At 35.7% G+C, this 11,635-nt stretch overlaps 2 protein-coding genes across 2 annotated transcripts; both read left to right on the forward strand.

Moving 5' to 3' along the window:
• The first annotated feature begins 302 nt into the window (after nucleotides 1-302).
• Nucleotides 303-4,259, forward strand: ndufb6 (NADH:ubiquinone oxidoreductase subunit B). Its single transcript, NM_200808.1, has 4 exons — nucleotides 303-540; nucleotides 672-764; nucleotides 1,853-1,897; nucleotides 4,109-4,259. Exons 1-4 carry the CDS (start codon nucleotides 361-363, stop codon nucleotides 4,175-4,177), a joined length of 387 nt encoding a protein of 128 aa, NP_957102.1. The 5' UTR covers nucleotides 303-360; the 3' UTR covers nucleotides 4,178-4,259.
• A 1,908-nt stretch (nucleotides 4,260-6,167) lies between these two features.
• toporsa (topoisomerase I binding, arginine/serine-rich a) lies at nucleotides 6,168-10,906 on the forward strand. The gene is given in 3 exon segments (NM_001305555.1): nucleotides 6,168-6,360; nucleotides 6,463-6,528; nucleotides 7,689-10,906. A coding segment is annotated over 1 exon segment (2,898 nt). The 5' UTR covers nucleotides 6,168-6,360; nucleotides 6,463-6,528; nucleotides 7,689-7,691; the 3' UTR covers nucleotides 10,590-10,906.
• Nucleotides 10,907-11,635: the final 729 nt, after the last annotated feature.

The following is an 11,635-nucleotide window of genomic DNA, read 5'->3' on the forward strand; positions in this document are numbered from 1 at the left end:
TCTTGTTTATTTCTATTTTTAAAACATTCTTTTTATGTTTGTTATACCAAAACTGTGCTGCTAAACAGTCTTTATTAATTTAAAACCATGAACTATTCTAACACTAGTTTCTCTTCGTGAAGACAGCTCTTTGGTAGAGCACGACCCCGTGTGGATGATGTCTTTTTTTCTCCTATAAATCCCTCATATGTTGGATTTATCATCGCAGAGGTTATGCGACTCCAGATCAGTAGGCGTCGCCTTCTAAAAGCTCGATGTTTATATCCAGTGTTCTTGACTTCGCTTTGCACTCTGGGAAGTTTGTCCTCTTCAGCTGTCATTGTAGATTCTGCTTGGTTGGAAAAAATAGACAAAAACAGTATGTCCGGATACACACCGGATCAAAAACTGCGCTTTGAGCAGTTAGTAAAGCTCCGCCGGCAGTGGCTGAAAGACCAGGAGCTCAGTCCTCGAGAGCCCGTCGTTGCACCTTCAACACCCGGCCGCATAGAGCGATTCTGGACCCGATTCCTGGAGCCCAAAACACTATGGAGACTTTACGTGAGTGTCTATATACGTAATATCCAAGTTAAACAAATGTCTGGTTAGTGATGCGTCATCAGAATTTGCTGAGCTGAAAAGCATTTTAACGGCTGAATATAACATGCAATTTGTCTTTTCTCGTGAACCAGACATATAAAGCCTATTTCGCCGGTGTTACAACCCTCAAGGTGGTTCTGCTCCCAGCCTGGGTCCTGCATTACTATCTGAAATACCACGTCTCTGTAAGTTCTTAAATAGTTTATTTGTTCTTTATGTCACTTTGTTATTCGAAATACTGTTGCACTCCTTGCTTTTCCTGAACACTGCTGCTTTCATTACTGCAGTGGTTCCCAAATCCAGTTAAAAACTTGGCAGAATACTCATGGAAACTTTGGTGTAATACAGTTTTGTATATTATTGAGGTGAAGTTGGTTTTATATTCGCAGATTCTTCCAGTGACATGCTTTCTATATTGTTTACCTTGGTACTTTGAATATTGGGTTTTAAATCACATGCAAGTATGACTTCAAAACAACATTAACACTATTTATGTGACCGTGAACAATGCTGTAATTTGATAGTCAATCGCTGCTAATACGGTTTTACTATTTAGAATCTGCAAAGAATATTTTTCTGAAATAATATTATCAAGGAGATAGTCAGAATGTGTGAATATAAAACCAACTTTACCCCAATTGGTATATTTACCTTCAGTCTACAGCACTCATTTAGGTTTGATTTTTGGCCCATCATAAGAAAAAGTTTGGGCACCCCTGATCTAAAATAAGAGAGACATAAAAAAAATGGGGGCCCCGAGGACTAGAATTGAAAACCACTACATTGCTGTAACAATGTAAAGGTTGTAACTGAAAGGATACTTTTTTGGGTTATCAACTGTAATGTCTGAAAGGAAAATGTATGTGTGTATAATGTGTAATATTTTTATTTATTTATATCATTATATTATCATTTTATAATCATTTGTTGTACATCAGAAACACAACACTTCGTTCTTGTTCAATGAAATGTTTATATTTAATATTATTTCAGTGTTTCTTTAAAGTATGTTGATCAATTCAGAGATAATTGTGTTTAGTAGAACCAAAACTATGAAAAGCCTAGTCCTTAATAACCATGTTCACCATCTTGTTTCAGAGAATGACGTATTCATTCATATTTCTGTTATACTCGATAAGTGTCACATAAAATTATTTTGTTATTTGTATATTGTTTGTTTATTATTACTGTGTATATATTGGTTGATGCTAAATGTTACACTCAATGTCTTAAATGCACTTATCTAATAGGCTGATGTTTCTTTGTTCCACAGGAAACACCATTTGCAATAAGCGCTCAAAAACCCAAACTGTTTCCTGTAAGTATATTTGGTCCAAGCCAGATGTGTAAAACATACACAGAACTACAATCTGCTAACCTGCGCTTGCGTTTGTTTGATCCAGGAATGCAAAACCTAGCTCAACCACTGGGTGTGAAAATTACATACTCCACCTTTAAAATTTAATATTTTTCTATTAAAAGGGATCTATATGCAAAAATCACTTTTATAATGTGTTTAAGGAGAAAACCCTCCTTATTAGTCATAATCTGTCCCTCATTACCATAAACAGCCCAGAGTGAGAAGCAGCTGTCTGCCATTGGAAATTTCACTTGATGAAGATAATATCAGCTACTAAGAGATTATAAATGTGGAGTTTTAGATGCACAAATGAACACTGTAGTCTCCATAGACTGCCTGTATCTGGGACACTTCTTTTCACTTTTTTCACAGGGATAATGTTAGTCCTGTTTTGAATCTGCCGTTATGCTGACACAAATGTTTATAGCTTTGCTCTTTTTTTTTTTTTTTTTTTTTTTTTTTTTTTTTTTTTTTAGAGAGCACAATCTCATAATAACATGCAATAATTTGAATTTAAATCAACAGTTACCAAAACAGCACAATTTGGATCAAGGCCTAAAAGGGGCCCTTTCAAAGAGATATAAAAATCTACCTTATTTTATTTCGAGCTGAAACCACATATCCCCACTGGGGACATCAGAGATTTAATATACATCTTATAAAAATTAGCATAATAGGTCCCCTTTATAGACTGCAAGTAAATAAATTGTTATTGGCATCTGAAGGAATTGAATAAATAAATATATATATTTTTCAGATCCTTGTAAAACAGCAAATTTAAATATGCATGGATAACAAAAATAACTCCATTATGAATAATTATGTGACTAAAACACTTACACAAACTGGTGGATTAAAAGCATGAATTATTTTGGTAATTGCTAATACTGTTTATAGATTAGAGAAGCTGTTTTGATCTAATTCATTTGTTGGCAGTCTTATAAATAAAGCACTTTATATAGGACATTTTGCTCAGGACATCCAAAGATTATACATCAAAAACTACACAAGTTCAACTTGAAAGTAACCCAGATGATCCTTGTCATATGAATTGATGACTTTTACTAAATTTGTTACAATTGCTAATGTTGCTTAAAGAAAGTAAATGTTAAGCTATGGTTATTAATAAATGCTCTACAAGATTTTTCATACTTAGTTCATGTTACTAAATGCATTAACTAATGGACGAATATTTTAAAGTGTTGCCTACATGCCTTCTCCAAACGTTATTAGCACACTAATATTCAGATTGCGTTTTGTGAATTGACATTAAATAATAATTCATTTTGATGTTTCTATAGTCCCTCATAAATAGGGCTGTGCGAATCGGGGGAGAATATATAATTGTGATTTTATTTATTATTTTTTTATTTTATTTTTATTTTTTTTAGATATTACGATTTTGGTTTGATTTGTGATTTAATTTTGTAGTTAAGCTTCAGCTTAATATTCTGTATCGTAATTTCTTACTGCTAAAATGCAGTGAGTGTCAGTTCAACAAGGAACTGAAAAGATATTAACTTACACCAACTTCTATTCAAAAATGTTTTGAAATATTCAGAACTAAAAACTAATTTTTTCTAGAGCAAACAGTAGTGAGTTATCGCGTTAGTTATCTCCTGGTTCCTTTATGGTGTTTTTTCATATGGTGGAACAGCTGCAAACAACTTGTTTGCCGTCACTTGCTATTAGATTGAGTGTCACTGGCAGTACTTTTAGTTGACTTTTTATCAAGATACTCCGCATATAGCTGTCTGTGGTGCTGATTGTTGTATTTCCTCATGCTGTGGCACTTTTGCGACAGCTCTTACAAATGACCTGTCTTTGTTCAGTGTCTGTGTCTTTGAAACTAAAATGTTCCCCTTTTAGCGAGTCGCGACATGCTGTTTTACTTTTATATTAATTTCGTCCATTAATGCTTCTGAAGCGGCAGACGCCATCATCCCACTTGTCTGTGCTTTCCTGTTTGTTTGCTTGCTTGCTTGTTTGTTTGTTTGTTTGTTTTATTATGGGCTTTCTGCATAGTTCGGTCACACAATTCTGAACAAACGTGTCCTCACTCAATTGGCTAGTAAGACTGTCACACACAGACTGCAGTCACACATTTGCTCTGGGTGGGGCTTGTCATGTCGCAGCCCTTCTCATTAGTGTTTCTTTGTGCTTTTTTAGGGAGACGTCATTTTGGAAACAGGAGAGGTTGTCCCAGATTTTCCCGAAGACAGTCATGGTCATCATTAATGATACCTGATTAAATTCAGTTTCAATATGCCTGTGTGCATGTTTTTGTGTATACTATGTCAATAAAGTTTATTATACTTTATCATGTCGCCTGTGCCATTTCACAGAGATTACTTCTTAAATGTATTTAATTACTCTGTCATGAAAAGTCACATTTTCAACAGTTTATACTAAAAATATCTCAAGCTCAAAAATAAATCAACAGTTGTTTTGTTATTTTCAAAATGTCACATCCATTTTCCTTAAGATTTTTACAAGTTGTAGTTATAATTACGATTGGTACAGGGACATAAATGCATGTTACTTGTTGAATTTACATGATTATGACATGGTGTGTGCACTATTGCACCCCTCTCACACAGCTCTCACATCAGTAAACACAGAAGAGGAATGTGCAAATTAAGTAGCAAAAGGAAGTTCTTGCTTTGTTTTGATGGAAGATTACAAAGGCAAAGTAATAACAGTTTTTATCAATAGCTTTGGCTCATTTCTTGATTGAAATTTAAATTTTTCAAAACAATAATTTAGACCTCTGAACAATTAGCTTCTTGTTCACCTCAGAGTGGCATTTCTTATTGATTTAAGCAAATTGCAAATGCTTTGGCACGTGTGTGCAAACACTAAGTACAATTGTTTGTAGTTTGGACAAAAACTACAAACTGCATATGGCCTGTTGATCAAAACTGATGAGTCGATTCTCATTTAAACTGTCAAATTCTTCACAACTTCTCAATCCTTTTTCATTGAGTAAGCCATCACAGTCAAAACAGTTTATTGAATTATTAAACATTTGCAAACACGCGTTTATGTTTACACCATAGATAAAAACCTGATATTGACAGTGTTTGTTATGTCTGCTAAATTGGTAAAGTACCTCTACAATATAATTTGCTTTATCTATTTCAGACTCAACTTTTTTTTATCCCAATTAGGGAAACTAAAGTTGCAGCAAGGTGTCATAACACATGCGAAGTTTCATGTACACATTGCCAAAATATAACCGCAAAACATACAATTCATAATTTTTTTGATGCATCTCCCTCCCCGCTGGACTCATTTAATGACCTAATGGCCACCATTATTGAAGACGAAAGATTTCCTGCAAATAGGAAATCTAAAACAACGTCCTGATGGCAGCAGCATCTGGGGTGCATAAGATACCCTGAGCTCTCTTTAAAACATAATTATGGTAAATTACAATTGGTAAATTTACAATCAGTTTTGGCAGCATATATGTAGATTGCCCACAGCCAAAGCACTACCTTTTTAAGAATGTAGAACTTCTGCAACATCTTGAGCAATTGGCAGACATGTAATCCTGGCAAGGTGAACAAAAGCGGCAGGATGTCCACCTAGAATCATTTTTAATAGATACTTTGTAGTATTGTTTATTTGTGGTAACAAGAAATATGAAATATACAATACAGTAATTGGTCAAGCAAGATTTCATTCTACATGTAATTCATTCATACAAAAAAATTGTAGCATATAGGCTAAATACAAATGTTCATATTTTTCTATGTACCATTTACTCTTAACAACTATCAGAATTTTTTTCAAATCTTAATTTCCATGGTTGACTGTCATGGTGAAAAAAACCTGATATTTTGAGCAGTGTGGCTCACACCATGACAAATACACTTTATATTTTGGTGGTCTTGGACCAGTTCAAAGAATGTTAAGACTGTTTTAAAAAATGTGCTAAAAAACTAAGTGTTTATTTTGGCTTCATTGTGAAGTTACAATTTACCTGTATATAAGAGTATATTCTTGAATTTACTCTACACGTTGCAGATTGTTTTTCAACTATTCTTAAACGTTTCTGAGAGCGTTCTTGTTTAAATGTATTTTAATCAAAAAGCATTCGTATAGATTTTTGGTCACTTTGAAAACCTTTGTTTTAGCGCACGGGTAATGTGCTTTTATTATGAAGCAAAAAACCGGAAGAATTGAAAATTTGATGCAGTTTACTTCCGCAATGTTCTGTTTTGTTACGTCATTATCAACACTGCTGATATAGACCGACTGAGAGAAGTTCATCGTTTTTGGTCGTCAATAAGTCTTTTTTATATTTTTTAAACAAGTTGTCAAACGAGTAACAATAAAATCCATCATAGACGATGCATTTCAGGATACCCGATTGTCGCGTAATGATCTTTAAACCAGCACGATTGTGTTAGACAGTAAGTTACATTATTTCAGGTCATCGTGATTTTAAGAATTCTGTAATACACTTTTAAAACAGTACAACTCCTAATGCTTTCTTGTTCGTTCCAAATATAAAGCGAGATGCTTCTGGCGGATTTAAGAGGATCTAAGAACTTCAAAAGTTTCAACGAATACACGAACGAGTAAGTTTAAAAACATTTTCAATGAGATGTGTAAAAAGTCATTTTCATAGCGATTTGTTATAGAAATGTATTGTTTCTATTAAAACACGAGCTAAAATTACACTGCAGAGACTTTTCAGTAAACACAAACACTAAATATACAGGCATTATGTTGTATATAGACTTTGTAATATGAATAAACATATTCTGATAAAAACTAATGTTATTGCTCTTTATGTAATCATATTTATACACGCACTATATATATATATATATATATATATATATATATATATATATATATATATATATATATATATATATATATATATATATATTGTGGGTCACTATGGTTTAAAATGTTTATAAGCGTTTTGACTTTAGTGAAAATGTTTATCAGAAATAGTAACAATTAGTATACCAGTACTATTAATAATGCAATTATTAATATTCTTAATAATTGATTATTAATTATTAATAACCGCCAATTTATCCAGCATATGTTTTACGCAGCAGATGCCTTTCCAGCTGCTCAGTCACACACATACATACACTACAGACAATTTAGCTTACCCAATTCACCTATAGTGCATGTGGCTGGACTGTGGGGGAAACAAGAGCTCCTGGAGGAAACCCACGCGAACACAGGGAGAACATGCAAACTCCACACATAAATGCCAACTGACCCAGCCGAGATTTCCAGCAACCTTCTTGCTGCGAGGTGACAGCGTTACTCGCTGCACCACCACGCCACCCGCTAATGACAAATATAACAATTATAATTTACTGTACTACCCTGCTGTGGCTTAGCTGGTCAAAGCTGCCAAGCTGGTGGATGTTTCCTAGAGATGGGTTGCGGCTGGAAGGGCATCCGCTGCGTAAAAACCTGCCGGACAAGTTGGCGGTTCATTCCGCTGTGGCGACCCTGGATTAATAAAGGGACTAAGCCGACAAGAAAATGAATGAATGACCCCATTAAATAAACCCCCAAACCTCCATTAAGTTTTATTTTCCAGAACTTCATTTCTCATTTCAGTGTATACTTAATAAAAATTATTGAAATGAATAAATTATTCCTTTAATTTATAATGTTATGTTTACTTTTTCAACAGCCACTTTTACATTGCATCCGAAGAACACTTCAAGTAGTTTAACAGTAATTCAAATGTTTCTTCTATCAGGTCATGGCATCACCACAGATAAAGGAGCGGCCATCAGGTGTTGTGTTAAACACAATCTCAAAAGGAGCATCTCCAGAATCAAAATGCCCAATCTGCCTGGATCACTTTAAAAACATATCATATCTTGATGTGTGCCTTCACAAGTTCTGCTTCTGCTGCATCCATGAATGGTCCAAGAACAAAGCTGAATGCCCTTTATGCAAACAGCCATTTAATTCATTCTATCACACTATTAAGTCTGAAGATGACTACAAGAGGTTTGACCTGCGACCAACTGAAAATGGCTCATTTGGAAACATGGCAGGGCAAAGATTCAGGTATCGCACCACGCTTACAGGTGACCGCAGACCAGTACAGAGGCGAACGTCTCCTCCTCCCGACCATGGGATCATATTTGAGGGTCTGAGAGGATCTCTTCCACAACGGCACAACAGAGATCTACATAGCATGATCAGGAGGCTGACAGTAAGGCAGAGAAGAGAGAGTGAGGGTAGGTCTTTGCGAAGTCTTCAAGATCAAGAAGTGGTTAAGTTCAGACGAGCCTTGTACAGAAGAGGTGTGCAGGTCCAAAGCGTGCAGGATGGTGGGCGTACGAGAGAGACCTCAGCAGAGTTCTTCAAAAGAAATCCTGCTTGCCTCCACAGGCTTGTACCTTGGCTGAGACGAGAACTGACTGTTCTGTACGGTGCTCATGGTTCTCTGGTCAACATTGTGCAGCACATCATTATGACTCTGATCACTCGACATAACTTGGACGACCAGGCTGTTCAACATGAGCTTCGGCCCTTCTTACTGTCCCACACAGAGCACTTCTTACATGAGTTTCTCAGCTTTGCTCGATCGCCGTTCAATATGGAGGCATATGACCATCGTGCTGTTTATGACTTGCCAAGACCGACAGGAGAAGGTAGCAGTTCGGAAAACTCTGTGATCGCCATCTCTGAGGATGAGAGCGAATCTTTAGTGTCAGGAGCCCAGGATTTTGCCACTCCTAGGGTGACCTCAAGCCAAACAGCATGGGATGATGAGACTCCAGGACCATCCTACTCTTCAGAGCGTTCTCAGGTGTTACCCGTCCACGTGAGGGACTCAGACTCTGATAGTAGTGTAGGGGAAGCAGTAATGCCTATTGCTGCAGTACGACATCAGGACCATCCAGCAAATCCTTCTACTATTCAACCAGAAGAGGATCATTCCTCTAGCAATGATGAGGACTGTGTTATTATTGGCTATGTTAAGCCCGTGGCAGAGAGGACACCAGAACTGGTCCAGCTTTCTTCTGATTCTGAAAATTCCGAGACTGAGCAGAATGCAAGTCCACGAAACTCTCAAGCTCCCCAACTCATTCGTTTTATTTCAGATTCAGATGCATCACCCACTGCCTCACAGAGACCCTTGAGGGGGCCAGCAAGTTCTTCACGCTCATTTGAAGACACCTCCATACAACTTAGAAAAAACAGTAAATATGACAATACTTTTTCAGGATCTAGAGAAGGATCCTCACAAAGCAAAAGGATACACTCTTCGTCTCATAGAAAGAAGCAACCATTGTGTAAAGAGAGCAAGAATAAGCAGAGAGGAGAAAAGGAAACAAGTCGTCACTCTTCATCCTATTGGCATTCTTATAGCTATTACAGTCATGACAACAGCAGAAAAGCTTATACAGAAACAAGCTCATCTTATACAAGCTACTACAGAAGTGTAAATGATCAGTTTGGTTCTCGATCACACGGCAAAAGAAGATGTAAGGACCTTCTGGACAGAAGTCGCTCAAGGAGTAATTCAAGAATAAGCCAGTCGAATCGGCGTAATAGGAGTCGCTCAAGGAGTAATTCAAGAATAAGCCGGTCCAATCAACGGAATAGAAGTCACTCAAGGAGTAATTCTGGAAAAAGCCAATCCAATCGGCGTAATAGAAGTTGTTCAAGGAGTTATTCAAGAACAAGCCCATTTAATGAACGGAATAGAAGACACTCAAGGAGTAATTCTAGAAAAAGCCAATCCAATCGGCATAATAGAAGTTGTTCAAGGAGTTATTCAAGAACAAGCCCATTTAATCAACGGAATAGAAGACACTCAAGGAGTAATTCTAGAATAAGCCAGTCCAGTCGGCAGAACAGAAGTCTCTCAAGGAGTAATTCTAGAAAAGGCTATTCAAATCGGCGGAACAGAAATCATTCTAGGAGTAGTTCTAGAGTAAGCCAGTCCAGTCAGCGGAACAGAAGTCACTCAAGGAGTAATTTTAGAATCAAGTCTAGCTCCTACAAAAGTCAAGATGAAAAATATCAAAGAAGCCTTTCTAGATCCCTTTACTCCAATAATGATGTCAGAAGTCGCTCAAGAAGCAGTTCCAGAATAAACACCTCTAGCCGCCAGGACCGAAGACGCTCAAGGAGCAGTTCTAGAATGAATTCCAGCTCCTCACGCCAGACATCATGCCACGATAAATATGGTAAAAAAAGGATGTACAAAACAAAGCATCATGAGAAACCCTCAAGGCAGAGTTCTAGTAAATCGGTTGGCGATTCTGATGAAGTAGGTGGAAAAAAGAAAAAAAAGAAGCATACTAAAAGGAGGAAAACTAGAAGTCCAAGCATAGATGACAGATCTGAGGGCCACAGTCAGAGACATCACAAGAGGAAGAAGAAACACAAGAAGAAGAGCAAGAGACATAACAGTAAGGAGAGGACGAGAAAGCTCAGCCCTGTTCTCATTACAATTACTACTGACAGTGACGGTGAAAGTGCTGACCCCAGTGAACCCTCAACCAGCAGTGTTTGTGCCATTAGATCTACTGTCTTAATAGCAAACATGGCTACAGAAGCTTTCCTAGACAATGAGCATCAGTCAACAGCTGGAACTGAAAATAGTTCTGTGGGTGATGCAGGAAATTACCCCTAGTCTGCTAAACTCCATTGCCATCATGATTTTGTATACAACGTTTTTGTGAACTTTTCAACTTGTTAATTCAGATACTTTTCTTTTTTGTGTGATGGCCAAATGCATTTTATTTTTAATAAACAGAGAAGGGTTGGACTTTAAATGTGATGATTATGATTTGATTTCTTTTTTTGAATACAAAATTTTTAGAGAATGTATGTACATGTACATTACAGATTTTAAAATTTCAAACCTGCAAGCAGGTTCAAAGTCACCAATTTTTAAACTGTTCGTTTTTTATTTGATTGTTTCAAATAAATTGAAAAGGCTAATCTAAATGTATTGACTTGCTCATTGCTTTCTGTAATGATCTATTTTTGTTATCACTAATTTGGTCAATTGTTTTTTCTCATTTATAAAATGTAAACATTATATTTACATTTATTATTATTATATTTTAATACTGAATCAATATACAGATTGGGAATATATTGGGAAAAAATTAAGACACCACTTCAAGATTTAACGGATTAAGTAGTTATGGGTTTAAGTAAAATATTAAGATTTTTTTTGATGATCTGTTAACAATTATTCCACATAAAAAGCAGCTTTTGATTTTAATAAAGCATTAGTAAATGTAAACTAACCTTAACTTGATTAATAAATTATTTAAACGTGTTCATTGGTTGATGCTAGTAAATACATTAACTAGTGACAGTTTATTGTAAAGTGTTTATTTAGAAAGTGATTATTTTTCAGAATATATTTGTTTTTCATTTGTTGTGATTGGCTTCACTAAATATTGATTTCTTGGCTCTACTGAAGTCAAAACATTAGTAGCCTATGGTGTTGTCTAAAGATAAATACAAAATTTGATTGTAAAAGTTAACATCTTTGGGTAAATAAGATAAAGATAAAACACTCAAATTTATATCTGTAATTTGCAAATACAGAAAAAAAAGAATTTTCAAGTGGTCTCCTAATTTTCTTCCCTATAGCTGTATATTGACAAGATTGACAGAATATTTTCTTTTTAATATTTTAATAATGTACATCATGTAAAATGT

The sequence above is a fragment of the Danio rerio genome, chromosome 1 (genome assembly GCF_052040795.2).
Source record: "Danio rerio strain M-AB ecotype USA chromosome 1, GRCz13ab, whole genome shotgun sequence".
In the NCBI taxonomy this organism is placed as follows: domain Eukaryota; kingdom Metazoa; phylum Chordata; class Actinopteri; order Cypriniformes; family Danionidae; genus Danio; species Danio rerio.